The 14,646-nt window shown below is 30.8% G+C and overlaps 1 protein-coding gene and 1 pseudogene across 2 annotated transcripts; one reads left to right on the forward strand and one right to left on the reverse strand.

Annotated features, from left to right (window-relative positions):
- The first annotated feature begins 2,942 nt into the window (after positions 1 to 2,942).
- On the forward strand, positions 2,943 to 5,314 carry LOC114195451 (lysM domain receptor-like kinase 4 pseudogene; annotated as a pseudogene).
- Positions 5,315 to 5,450: 136 nt separating this feature from the next.
- DA1 lies at positions 5,451 to 11,683 on the reverse strand. 2 transcript variants are annotated; one of them, XM_028084676.2, is made up of 12 exons: positions 11,083 to 11,683; positions 10,808 to 10,966; positions 10,624 to 10,714; positions 9,938 to 10,070; positions 8,875 to 8,995; positions 8,683 to 8,766; positions 7,872 to 7,991; positions 7,544 to 7,756; positions 6,972 to 7,028; positions 6,734 to 6,849; positions 6,172 to 6,230; positions 5,451 to 5,973 (listed from the first exon to the last, which is right to left on the reverse strand). In XM_028084676.2, exons 2-12 carry the CDS (start codon positions 10,907 to 10,909, stop codon positions 5,657 to 5,659), a joined length of 1,413 nt encoding a protein of 470 aa, XP_027940477.1. In that variant the 5' UTR covers positions 10,910 to 10,966; positions 11,083 to 11,683; the 3' UTR covers positions 5,451 to 5,656. The 2 variants fall into 2 exon arrangements, with proteins under 2 accessions (XP_027940477.1, XP_027940476.1); XM_028084675.2 differs by having other exon boundaries at positions 10,796 to 10,966; positions 11,083 to 11,682.
- Between the last annotated feature and the right edge of the window lie 2,963 nt (positions 11,684 to 14,646).

The raw sequence follows: 14,646 nt of genomic DNA on the forward strand, positions 1-14,646 counted from the left end.
CCGATTCAGAATATTATACGAAAATGTGCTGAATTATTTGGGTTGCATTGATTTTATGTGTTCGTATAATGTGTAACGATTGAATTAATTATTTCTTATTTTCTCTTCTTATGAATGGTTAAAGAAAAAATTCATTCAAACAAATTGTTTATTTAATTGAGAGGAGTAAAAGAATATTCCCATCATTAAAGATTATAAATACTTAAAAGTATATTCTTAGGCATTTTGAAAAGTGAAGAAGTTGAATATCGATTTTAGTAAAATATTAGAATAAAATGTTGGGAATATATAATAGTGTGTCTGACTTTGTTGTTATTTTTTTTTTCAACAAAGAGATGCTGGCCGGCTGGTGTATTAGCTAAGGCTATTTGTATATGTCATTATCCTTAATTTATCTTTAATTATGTTTAATGTATTAGAATCACGAGCTTTAATTAACATCATCATAATAATTGTTTTCTTGTGTAAAAATTTAAGGGTTTATTTGTTGCCAAAAGTAGATGTAAAAATTCTCTGTCGATAAAAATATAATATTTTTCGATATTTTTAATTTAATCTAATTAAATTCATAACAGTATATTTGTTTGTATCTAAGATGAGAAAATATACATCTCCGAAATTAATAGATGAAGGAAATGAAGTGTGTTAAAATGTTATTTTCAACATTTTTAAGATTGCGTATACGACAAGTAATATTGGTAATGTAAGATTTGACTTTGGAGGAGAAGCATGTTATACTATATTTTCATATTTGCATGCAACTAATATTTTAATAATAATAATAATAATAATAATAATAATAATAATAATATTATTATTATTATTATTATTATTATTGGTAGAGTTAACAATGTCATTTTAGTTAGGATTTACATAATATAAATTGAACTAATTAATAATAATAATAATATCAAATTAGAAAAAACAAAAAATATTGGTACATCTCTAAAAAAAATTAACTTTAAAGTAATCCATTAAAAAATTTAATTTACATGAATGTCATATGCTAGTATGATGATGAGTCTCAAGTTTTATTTTAGATGATTAAAATTCAAATTTTGACATTATAATATAATTTTCTCTCTCAAAAGCTTTCAAAAGACAACAATATATTTAAAATGTTCATGTTTACATTGAAAGACTATCTTTTAGAACAAAGTACCGAATTCTAATGTAGATTTTAGATTGATCAAATTGAATGTGATTTAAAATAAGCAATTTGTGTTATTTTAGTTTGGATTAGATGATGACGATATATATTTTAGTTAGTTGATAAAATTGTTTATTTGATTACAAGAACATGTTACATTTGGTGTTTAAAACATGTTAGAACAGTCATGATTTGTTGAATATAAATTGAAGTTTTTTTATACCTTTTGTTATTTTGATTGGTTATTTAGATATTGCTTGAATAACTGAGTTGGTCTCGAGCAACACTCAAACGATTGCATGTATTGAAATTACAAAACATTATCATTCAAGTTTTCGACTTATTATTTAAGTGACAATATTCATTAATTAAGTTGTGACTTGAAGTTTGAGCGAGAAAAATGCTGAAAAAAATTTTTGTACTCACTTAAACAATGAATTATTTCAAACTTGAGGAAGGTTCTAGAAATTAGTTGTTTGATACCAGAAGTCAAATAGTTTAAACAATGATGTAAGAAAAGAAAGACAATACTACATTTCTCTTTATTACAAGTTAAGATGGTTAAAAAGTTGTTGAATTTTCAAACAAGAAATATGCTAAATCAATTTTTCGTACTCCATAAATACATTGTTTGAGTGTTAACACTCAAACAATATGTAAATTGTTATTCCAAAAATGTGTTGTCACTTCAAACGACTCCCCTCTGTTTAGCCTTTTTTATATTGTGCTTACAAATTAATTATTCTATTATTGGTTGATTTAAATTATATGCTTTTTTCTTTCTATTTCTTATAATTAAGATGTAAATTGAATTGAGAATGTTGATGTAGAATCACTCAAACGTAATTGATGAATAATACATAAAATTATATGATATTTTATGTAAGTAATAGCTAGATATTATTGAGTTTTACCAATAGATTTAGTCATATAACAAACAGATTTTGATATTTTGACAATTTTCTATTATAATCTAAAATGACATTTTTTAAATGGTTTCGAAATATAAAGAAATTAAAAAAATGAAAAAAATACAAAATGATTTAAAAGATATTATCTCAAGTTATAAGAGAAAGTTGTAAAAATTTAATTGTTAAAAAATTATTTTTCACAATAAAAACATAATATAATAAAAGTCTATCGAGATGAATGTCATTTAGTTGAAGGCGAAGTGTCACTTATACTTGATGAAATTGATGAAATGTGTAAAATATCAATTTGTTGTAAGTTATTGGATGAGATATATACCAACAAAAAACAAATGATAAGACAAACAAATTGTTTTAATAAGTGTTACAACTATCTATCTAAATCTCAACTTAATATGATTTTTTCAAAAGCATTCAATCATTACATATACATTATTGATAATATGAGTGGTATACAGTATGATTGATTTACATATTTTAATTTTACTAATTTATTTCACTCTTTTGTTTTCTTTGTGTTTTATCTTAGGGACATAAGAGTCATGTGATTGGTTATTGAAGGAAGTTTCTAGACATTATCATTAAGATATTATCGTATATTGTTTTGTTTGTCTACATTAACTAAGGTAATTTTTCTTAATCATTTCACAAATTGTCTTTTTGTTTGCGTAATATTGTGGTGTTTCAATTTGACGCAGTATAAGTAGCAGGAGAGTGAAGCAATTAAAGATATGAGTAATTAAAAAGAAGATCTTGAAAATGTACAAAGCACGATCTAATTAGTAAGATAAACCGTGCCAGCCTCAGCTCGAGAACGAAAATACAAGGACAAAATCTTCAACAACCTTATTCAAGTTGCTGTATATTTTTATACATTGCTTCATTCTCTGAATGATTAAAATAATCCAAATTCTTCTTCATCTTCATTTTTTCCTCAGTTTACATCACAGCATAATATAATATGAAGCAACCCCAAAACCAAGTCAATTTTTAAATATCACCACAGTTATGCAATTCATCTCTTAAACAAAAACAGTGGTTCCAAACAGCAATTTGTTTCTGTGATAATCTGAATTAGTCAGCAAAAATTATCACGCGTTATTCTGCTATAATAGTGGCAGCATAATAAGACTCAAACATCTTAAATTATCACACACTCAAATGTGTTCTTCATAGTCTTGTTTTGTTGTCACCATGAATCATGTTGCAATTCTCTTCACAATAACGTTTTTTCTAGTTTGTTTTGATGGCAAGGCTCAGCAAAATTACTCTGGGAATTCAATTCTCAGCTGCAAGAATGATGACAAAATGGGGCCATCACCTACATTCCTCTACACCTGCAATGGCCTCAACAAATCATGCATGGCCTTCTTAATCTTCAAATCAAGACCTCCTTTTAATTCCATTCTCACAGTTTCCAACCTCACATCATCAAACCCAGAAGAGGTTGCAAGAATCAATGGTGCAACTGTGCTCACGGAGTTCCCAACTGGGAAAGAAATGATTGTCCCTATGAACTGTTCTTGTTTAACCAGGGACTATTACCAAGCTGAAACTGAATATGTATTGGGGCAACACCCAACATATTTCACAGTGGCAAATAACACTTTTCAGGGTTTGACCACTTGTGATTCCCTAATGCGTGCTAATCCATATGGGGAATTTGATTTGCTTCCAGGCATGGAGTTGCACGTGCCACTCAGATGTGCTTGTCCTACAATGCATCAGGTCACGAACGGCACCAAGTATTTGCTGACATACTCAGTGAACTGGGGTGATAACATTACAAGTATTGCTGCAAGATTCAATGTAGCAGAAAGTAATGTGGTTGAGGCCAATGGTTTTAACACACCAGCAGAAAATCTTTATCCCTTCACAACTGTTCTGATTCCTTTGCCTAGTGAACCTCCGAGTTCAATGACTACAGTTGTTAGTGATCCACCTGATATGTCACCTCCTCTTGTTTGCAGCTCCATGAAGTGCAAGTCAAAGAGGAAATTCCACACTGCTATTGCCATCACAGGGGGTTCCGTTGTGGTTCTCTGTGCTGTTCTTTATGGGGTTTTTCTGTTCAGAAAGAGATCTTCAAGGTTCGTTAAGAGAGGTGAAGAAGGTGAGAAAGCAAAGAGGGTGTCTTCAGATGATATCCGTGGTGAGATAGCGATCATTGAGCATCAATCTAAAGTTTATAAGTTTGAGGAAATAAATGAGGCCACAGAAAATTTTAGTTCAAAGAATAGAATTAAAGGTTCTGTGTTTCGTGGGGTATTTGGTAATGACAGGAACATATTGGCTGTTAAAAAAATGAGAGGAGATGCATCCAAGGAAGTGAATTTGCTGAAAAGAATCAACCATTTCAACCTGATAAAGCTGCAAGGTTACTGTGAAAACGATGCTTGTTCTTATCTTGTTTATGAGTACATGGAAAATGGCTCTTTGAGAGAATGGCTAAGCGAAAACAGGACTACCGAGCACCAGATTTTGGCAAAGAGGATTTTGATTGCTCTGGATATTGCCAATGGTCTTCAGTATCTTCACAACTTCACTGAACCTTCCTATGTGCACAGGAACATAAACAGTGGAAACATTCTTCTAAACAGAGATCTAAGAGCCAAGATAGCAAATTTCGCTCTAGCTGAAGAATCAGAAAGGAAAATAACTTCCACTCGTGCCTTGTTTATGGAGAGGGGTTATATTGCTCCAGAGTATCTGGAAGCAGGGATGGTCACCACCAAAATGGACGTTTATGCTTTTGGAGTGGTACTGTTGGAATTGATCACAGGTAAAGATTTTGTTACTATACCAGAAGAGAGAGAAGCAATGCTTCATGTAGTCATAGTAAGCTTCATTGGTAAAGAGAATGAAGAAGAGAAAGTGAGTTTGTTCGTTGATCCTAGCTTCACTGGAAACAATGAGAAAGTGTGTGCTCTGCAGCTAGTTAAATTAGGTCTAACCTGCTTGATTGAAGAACCAGAAGAGAGGCCAACCATAGTAGAAGTAGTTTCTAGCTTATTGAAAATATATGTAAGCTATATGGACCAAATATTACCACTTAGCATCAACAGTAGTCCCAGCATCAACAATAGTCTCAGCATGGAGATGTGAAATTATACTTTGGAAACCAGAGATAGAATGTAGACTTCCATTACCTTTGCAATTAATTTCAATATATTATACGTATTTTAAGTAGAGTTTTAGTTTGGTTCATTTAAACAGACATTACTTACTGCTCTAGCATCTGTTTTTACCAATCGTTATTCCTTTCCATGGTGGCCACCTGATTTCTTATTAACTGAATAAAACGTAACGAGTCCCTATTGTGAAAAGTGTTCTTTACTGTTAATTTTCGGACATAGCAGAGGTTAGGAGTCTGGGCCAAAAAGTAGCAGTGTGATAAATTAAAAAAATGTGAATGTAATCAATATACCGCAACAGTATCAATAATTACAAGTACAAAAAATCATCAACTCGTTGAAACTAATGCCTAAAACACACCTTGACCTTGGTTTCTAATAACAGGCCAGGTTTTATATCAAGAAAGAATGAAAAACAATCTGTTAATGGAGTATCTCTGTACTTAATATGGAAAAGTCCCCGTCATCTTGATGTGGTGAAGGGTCCTTTGTAGACCATATTTACGCACTGCTTTTTGACCTGCCCTAAACCCATCTCCATAAACAGGGGAAATGTCTGATTCAATCTGGTGTTTGAAGAACTCCCCAAGCTTTCTCTCAAACTGAGGTCTTTTACCCTTTTTAGATGTGTGTGATGCAGATGAGGATGAAGCTGATACAAAGTTGCTGCCTGATGCAGAACTAAGTTCAGACTCCAACCACATATGAGCCAAAACCTGACAGATACCTTCTTCAACATCTTGACTTAGAGTCCGATAACCTTCACAAACACAGATTTTAGCATAAATTTGAGAGACAGCCCCAACGAAATAACATTGGTTCAGTGCTAGGTGATTAATCTTAACTGTTAGAATGAATAAACAGTTTACATGTCGTGTAACCAAAACAAATACACCCTAATTGCAGCAACTTAATGGATAAATCCTAATGAAATAAATTCTCTACAATAAAATAGTACCTTTAAGTCGAAGCCAGGCATGCATCATCTCATGGGCTAGGATGGATCCAGTGAGCAATCTGTCAAAAATAGCATTCATACGTAAATGAAATCAAAGTTGTAGCCAAAGGAAGGGGAAGGGGTGGGGTTTTCTCTCAGAAGATCATTTAGATTCTTATTTAGCCATGTTAGCAAAGACACAGGTAAAATACACTGCTTTTGTCTAAACATACAAGGCTTGATTGAACTTTTGGTCTATCTACTATCGTTTCCCCAATTTTTGCTCTGTGCCACTGTCGGTCTTAGTGCAGTGCCAAAATTGCAAAATCAAAATAGCAAGAGAATCAACTTCATAAAACAAAATAGGGGGACTAAATTCACAAATGACAAAGTCACCGAAATTGCAATTGGGTCTCTGCAACTAGAAAAATATTACTATGGATCTTTTGCCGACAGTTGTATTAATCCTTGGGAAATTTTCTTGTCTTCTGGATTTGATACGTTTTAAATTATTTATCTGCTCATACGCATTTAGTTTGTCGCCAAGTTAGAACTTGTAAAAGCAAAAACACTAGATTATTACCTTGGAAGACCATATAAAATGAGAATAGCCGTCACATCACAATGTGGAGTCATCCTGTATTGCTGTGCTCTCATGTCCATTGCTCCATTTCCTGTCCCAAATCTAGGTCGTCTGAACTGATAAAGTTTAAATGCAAAGTACCATAGATTGTTAATGGTTCGTTCAACTAAAGAAATTCTATCATCTAACCATAAAAATCCATCAGTGTCACCAAACAAAAAATAACACGAAATCTTACAGTGGTGAGCTCCTCTGAGAGGCAGAGCCCTCTGGTTTCCGGCATGTGATAATGTCCCTGCCCAAGATAAAGACTCAAATATGAAATGGAAATGCACTGTTTTAATCACGAATTAAACATGAATTGAAGATTCATAGTTGAAAGCCTTTTGACTTGGACAGTACTATTTATCGAAAAAATTAGACTTCCAAATATGAATATATTCCTTTTTCTCTTCAATTTTCTATATCATGCATGCCAGATTGAATTATTTAACAGAGCAAGCATTAATCTTCAAATATGAATATACTTATTTTGTTTCCTTTTTGCTCTTCAATTTTCAACATCACACATGTCGGGCTGAATTATTTGACAGAGTATAAGTTAACATATCACAGGAGAAAAACCTCAGTCAGATAGAATTTGCAAAGCTACCAATAGCAATAGCAAAAGGCATTTCCTTTTAATGAGTTGTGTAGATAGTGCCAAACATCCAAAAAATAGTTCCAAGTATATCGGATAAAGGAATGTCATTATGATTAAATCATGTAACTATATTTACTGCACACAGATGACAATGCATTTTCTCTTACATTCTTATCTCCCTCTCTTGCTTCATTCAATGCTTGTCTTTCAACCAATAGTAGTGGAATTTGCTGGTCCAGTTTCATATTTAGGCTTTCATAAAATCTTTGTATATCAGCATAAAGGGGTTGGCATTCATTTGTATCCATGATAGAAGAATCCAGACACTCTAAACAGAGCTTCCGGCCATCCTTAAGAGCAATATATCCTGCCTCTTGCGACTGCCAATGAAGAGAGAAAATTTTCAATACACTCTTTTTACTTTGCACCATACAAGTTCTTTCACTTCTCCACAGCCAAGCTTATATCAGATAAATATACTCCATTCATACTAACCTCCATTCGCTCACAACTGCAACATCGTGGAGTACCGTCATGTTCATGAGAAGGGCAATATTTCTGGACCCAGAATGGATGTGCCCTATATTCAATAAGACCAGCAGGATTTGTTGGAATCTGTGAAAATATATATTACCAAAAATCAACAGCAACAGGCAATGAGATATAAGGCCAAAGTAAAGGTAAAAACTTACAAGAATGTCATGTTTAATTCTAACAAGAAAATCATAAACTATTATAATCATGAATGACTCGGTCGGACAATGTCTACAAGTTTGGACGAACAAGGTGATCGAATCAACAATGGTCAATCCAGTAAGAAAGTTGTGTAGTAAGAATTTCATTGCCACAATGGTTGAAGATGGTGAAAAGCTATGTTGAAGTTTTGGTAAAAGGCTGGTTTGTGAGCAGGGCACCATTCTTAATCATTCATTGAATAATTTCATCCTTCTTAATCATACTTTTGAAGGTGAGAGAGATATTGCAAAAGGGAGAAGGGGTATAAATGTCAGTAACAGCATAGGAGAATCAGATTTTTGAATCAACATTAGCTAAGGGGTGTTATTGGGGTAACAACTAAAAAGTGATAGGTCAAAAAATAGCAAGGGTGTGCAAAAGGGAGAAGGGGTATAAATGTCAGTAACAGCATAGGATTCTCGGATTTTTTAATCAACATTAGCTAAGGGGTGTTATTGGTGTAACAACTAAAAAGAGATAGGTCAAAAAATAGCAAGGGTGTGCATGTCATATAAGCAAATCTAAGGGGTACCGAGTGCATTTTTCACTAAAGCTTGTTCAAAATACTTACAAAGTGCTTGCAGACATCACATTTTGGGTGGTAGCTTTCCTTATAACATGATTTATGGTAAGGGTAATTCCCAGATGTGGAGAACTGCAACAATAATAAGAAAAAACAAAACTGTTAGTACAGAATGAAAACCATCATTTATGAAAATAGAAAAAAACAAGTAAGGTGGCATGTAAATGGAAATTTTAGCACCTCATAATCAGAGATTGGTAGGTTGCAAGCTCGGCAGCGGAAGCATTCAGGATGCCAGAATGCGTTCAAGCAATTAAGATATCGCCCATAACCAATCTCAGTATAGCAGCCAGCACAAATCCTATTATGTTAATAACTACACAACTTTAGTTATGTGCATAACATTATTGATATTATGAAGGCATAGGAAATTGAAGGAAGAGAATAATTTCAACATCTGAATAAACGGGATGATATTGGGATAGATGTTTTCCCCTTTATGATCGAGCATGATGATGGTCTATACATAGTGGTAGGAAAACACTCTCTAACACATACTTTCTTATTGGTTAAAATTTATTGAAAAATACAAAATCAAGAGCGAGCCATTAAATAAGTTCTGAAACACACCAAATATTGTGATTTTAAATAAATTTCAATCAGTAAGAGAGTGTTCAAAAGAATGTGTTCCTAACACCTAACAGATAATCATATAATTTCTTTGCAAGTAGATTTCATAGGTACTTGCGGATGTTTGGTACTAATTCATCCCATAATAATATGGAGTCTAGTCATATATATTATAATATTAATATTTGACTGTAAATTAGTTCAAATGCAGCATTTTCACTCAACTAATGCATCTTTATGATATGTTTCGTTCATGGTATTTATTTAAGGAGGAGGAAAAGGATGAGGTCAAGGTATGCAGACTACCATCAAACCCAGTTAGATAAGCCTCTCTTACCAAAAATATTGGTAATGAAATGACTAATTAGTCATAGCAATATCAGTTAATAAGTATTTCAAAAGGACCAGCACAAATAAGTGAAATTACAAGGAAAATCTGTTGATCACCAACTAAGGGATAAACATGTGTCAAAATAAAGAAATCCAATCAAGCATTGCAGTATATGCCAAGGTGAGAGTTTATAGAACCTGAGACTTGTGACCCTACGGCAAATGGTGAATAGACAAGTGAAGATGATTCTTTTAACATATGAATCGAAGTAATCAAACAAAAGAAGTGTTGAATTATGATACCAACTTCGTACATTGTTATTATCCAACATCTAACTCGTACCTGGACCCCATGGGGAAATACTGAATTGGTTGAAACGCATTTTCATTTCCATATCTGGGAGGAGAGTCCACGTTTAGACTTTCTTCTAAAGCTCTGGCAAGTTGTTCATCTTCTTCTAACTGTGATCTGTTGTCTACAGAACAGACAGAGACTTGTTGATGTGAAACGTAATAAGGAAATACACATCAGAAAATATTATCTAGACAAAAATAAAGTTACTATGAGTGTAATATTTAAAAAGATAGATACCAAAAAAAAAACTGTGCAAAATTAGTCAATATTCAACAAAGTAGTAATTGGTACAGAATGAAATGAGCGCATTATCGAAAGTGAAGATACCAACTAAGCTAAGCCACACCATAAAACACCAAACTGCACACATTGCGTTCAAAGAAAAGCGTGGCATCCACATTTACAATCACATTTAAACAAGTCATTGAACAGAAACAAATAGTTTTTTCATTTACCAAATGATCTGCTCACAGATTTCATATAAAAATTCTCACAACAACAAAATGAAGACAAAGGGGGGCAACGGAAAAAACACTATCGAAAACTAGAAAAACAGCAACACGGGCATCCCAAATTTTGCACTTGGCAAAATTGCATTAGTCCACAGCAAACTGTTCCATAGAGTGTAAACATCAAGAATACTCAATGATGTCTTAAGAGCTGAAATCACTCACCATTTACATTGTGTGTTCTCTCGCTCTCTTCCACCAGCGACAGTGCAATAGCACGATCTATATCCTCATTCTCGTTCTGGTTCCAAACATCCTGCAATCCAAACAAACTCTCATTCCTGTAAGGAGGACAAAACAGTAACTTCAAAAAGCATTCGTTAATTAGAATGCTGACATTTGTTGTTACCCCCGAAGTCGATGGCAAATAATAACCAGCATCCTCTTTACTATAATGGCCCTCCGAAATCTTCTGCTCAGTCCCTTTGAAAATTCTGCTAAGCCAACCCATCTACTCACTCAAAAAAGAATCACTACAACTTCATACCAAGAACAAAAAATTTTCTTCCTGCACATATTGCAAAACAAGGCCAAATTATATATAGAAAAAAGCCAAATACATTAAAAGCAGTCATAATAACTGCCAGCTGCAAAACCCCGAATTTGAAGTGTGCGTGGATTCACCTTTTAACAAACGGCGGAAGAATCAAGACTCAATTGAAGGAAACAAGCGTGTGATGATCTAATAAATTGCAAGGTGTGTAATTACAACAATTTGGCTCTTTTCTGTAGAAAGAAGAAAAAAAAATTGCTTTTTTGGGGTGCGTATTAAGGGAAAGAAAGAAGCGAGTACGAAAAAGTGGTGGAACGATTCAAAAACGAGTTGGGAGGCGAAGAGTGAAGATGATTGACATTTGCAAGGATTGATTGAAGGATTGAAAGGAGAAGAAAGTGGAAGCGCACGCACGCAGACGATTTGAAAGTCAAAATAGAGGAAACAAACGTGGAAGAGTTTTTGGGGGCTGAAGAAAAAAATTGAGAAAGAAAAATAATTGAAGTAATTAACAACAAAAGTGATAAACCCTTATGATGAGGAAGGATCAAGGAAAATGAAGAAGGGTTTGAAATTGGTGTGAATGTGTTTTGTGTTTGTTTGTGTGCGTGGTGGGGTCCTCCTTGTTCTTCTTCTTCTTCTTCCCCTCTCCTCAAGGAGACCCCAAAGGTGAAGAAAAAAGGCACAAACAAAAACAAAGGTAAAAGTTTTTTCTTTATGATGGAACAAAGAGAGGAGAATGAAGAAGAAGAAGAGAGTTTTATTGTTTTTGTTTGATTGGAATTAGTTAATTGATTTTACTTAATTAATTAATTAATCAATTAATTAATTAGTGTTAATCGTTGATTGCGTTGTTGTGGGGATTCATGCGTTGAGTAGAGTACGCGGTTGGTTTGGTAGAAAGAGAGGGAAAAGATTCCCTGGCGCACACGCACACGGGATTTATGCGGATGCGGGGATTACTTTTAAATCAAGTTTAAATTCATTGATTTGGTTAATCATCTTAATAAAATAAACCCTTGAATTTCAATTTTTTTTTGGAAATATATGTTATATCTTTTCATTAACATTTTTTTATCTTTAATTAGTGGAAACATATGTAATGTGTGTATAATCTTTTTTTCTATTTTAGTAAAAATTTACTAAACCATAAAATAATTTTTATTAAAAATAATTATAAAAATGAATAATTTGTATATTTTTTATTAAAAATAATTATTAAAAAATAAGAATCATTTTAATTTATAAAATTATTATATTTAAGTTAACGATTATTTAAAAAGTAAAAGTGACATCTAGACAATAGCGGATAAAATTAGAAAAAAATGTCTAAAGAAACAAATCTTTTTTATTATATGTAAGTATAGATATATAATTATAGATATATATAGATATATAATTATAGATATAGATAATTTTAATTTAAAAATATGATTAAAAAATGATAAAAGGAAAAGCATAATCCTATGTATATAATAATATAGATAGATGTTGTTTATCCATTTTATCGTATTTGAAAAACATAAATTAGATGCCAAAATTAATATACCATTAATTCAATTATTTTTAATCTCAACTCATACTCAAATAAATATTAAGATAAGACATGTGTTAATTAGACATATGTAATATGTGGGGTTGATTAGACAATGTAGTTAATGTTGTTTGTACCTTTTGTTACATGTTATTTATAGATTTAGTGACGTGACTATTTTATGCCTTTTGTATTTTAAATGTATAATTTTTTTAATTATAATAGTCGAAAAAAACACGGTTACGGAAAATTACACAGTTTATTGTAGTTGGTTTCCTCGCTGTATGATTTAAACAATTTATATAATTTTGATAAATGTGTTATAAGTGTAAAGTTATATGATTAGTTTCTGGTAAGAAATGTTATGATATATCTTTGATAAAATATTTCATCTTAACCACGTTTATATTTTGAAAAATATAAAAAAAATTGAATTACAAAATTTACATGCGTAAAATCCTAAAATAAAAAAAAAAATGAAAAATAAGCATTGTTCTTCGATTTTTCAAAGACGAAGAATAAAGCTTTTCGTTCGCAACCTTAAGACATTGAAAAGGTTTATTAAAGTCAGTTAAGAAATGTTTTTTAATAAATAATCCTAACTTTTAGCAAAATATTTAGAGTTTTCTTAATGGAGAAGATAAGAATGTCATCGAATAATTAAATTTTATTTTCTAGTTACTTTTCTTAGAATTATACAATCTTCACTTAAAAATATTTTAATATTATTTAATTATTATATTTTATTAATAACATAGTTGAAATTGACATGTGAAAATTATTATTAATAACAATATTATTATATAGGAGATAGATAATGTTATATATATATATATATATATATATATATATATATATATATATATATTAAAAAAATAATTATTACTGTTTTGGGAGGGGTTAGAAAATATAAATAATTTATTTTGTATTTTACAAGTTTGAATTATACTTAAATGTGTATTCTTTTTTTGTTGTTAAGAAGATATATGATTGTAATAAAAATTGGTAGTTTGATTTTTAGAACTCTGAATGTTTTAAGAAAGTTTTAGGTTGATGTAGTCAGGGACAAGGGATATCATAATCCCAAATTATTTTAGAATATTTTGCGAATAAAAATGAAAATTGAATTAGGAATATTTTCAAATTATCTTATAAGGATCATTTATTTTTAATAGATGTTAAAACATCAAATCAAATATATAATAAAAATAAAATACCAATCAAATAGATAGAAAAGAAAATTAACATATTTTTTATATCTTTTTCTCCTTTGACTTTTGTTCTCAATAATTAAACACAAAAATACTGTTTCTTCTTTCATTTCTCACGTTCGGCTCAACTTTCAAAGAAAAAAAATAATAAAGTAAAACACAAAGTCGTTTTTTATTCTATTTTTCTCGTGTTTAAAAAAAAAGTTAGATACATTTTGTTCTTAAAAAATTGTGTTTGATTTCTAAATTAAATTATAGAGTAAAGTAAAATATTTCTTCAATAAACAATACGTGAAACACAAAGTTAAAAGACTGAATACGTTATTTTCATAAAGTTTAAAATTAAATATTTTATAACATAGTTTATGGATGGAAACATTTTATATAATAGTTTAGAGAAAAAAAACACATTTAACTAATCCCATTTTATGAAAATAAGAATTATTGTATGAGAAAACAATGTTTGAAATATAAGAATTTAAATAATTACATTTTCTTTTTGAAGTTTCGATATTTTAACTAACTTAATTGTGCCCATATTTAAATATTTTTTTTGAAGTGAAATCTTATGTATTATGTGTATATCTCTTAAGTTGTATTATTGTTTAATATTAACAATAAAATATTTTAGAGTTGTTATTTATATGAATTATTCGCAACTCCAAAGTATAATTTACTATATATATTATTATCATATATCTTAAATTTATCGGTTTCTTATATCTTAATATTTTTTAAAAATAGCCCAATGTCTTTTGTGAATAATGTTAAATCTCCTTCAAATATTTGTTAATGAAAAAAAAATGAGAGAATGCTATAAGGAGATTTGAAATATTACCATTGAATTAAACGAACTTGAAAAGATTAACGTAAAAAAACTTGGCTAACTTAGTTTAATGTAGAGCACATAAAAGGTAGGACCTAAATAACTAGTGATAAACCCTAACTTT

The sequence above is a fragment of the Vigna unguiculata genome, chromosome 8 (genome assembly GCF_037176805.1).
Source record: "Vigna unguiculata cultivar grain cowpea cultivar isolate G323 ecotype 2 chromosome 8, ASM3717680v1, whole genome shotgun sequence".
Classification (NCBI taxonomy): Eukaryota; Viridiplantae; Streptophyta; class Magnoliopsida; order Fabales; family Fabaceae; genus Vigna; species Vigna unguiculata.

What these genes read in the sequence shown, in the direction of transcription:
- DA1 (XM_028084675.2), bottom strand. Translation starts at nt 10,909, where the DNA reads ATGGGTTGGCTTAGCAGAATTTTCAAAGGGACTGAGCAGAAGATTTCG. An exon ending in CAAGAGAGGGAGATAAGAAT is followed by an intron (nt 7,029 to 7,543) that starts GTAAGAGAAAAT and finishes TATCTTGGGCAG; the next exon opens with GGACATTATCACATGCCGGA. An exon ending in ATTTTATATGGTCTTCCAAG is followed by an intron (nt 6,231 to 6,733) that starts GTAATAATCTAG and finishes TATTTTTGACAG; the next exon opens with ATTGCTCACTGGATCCATCC.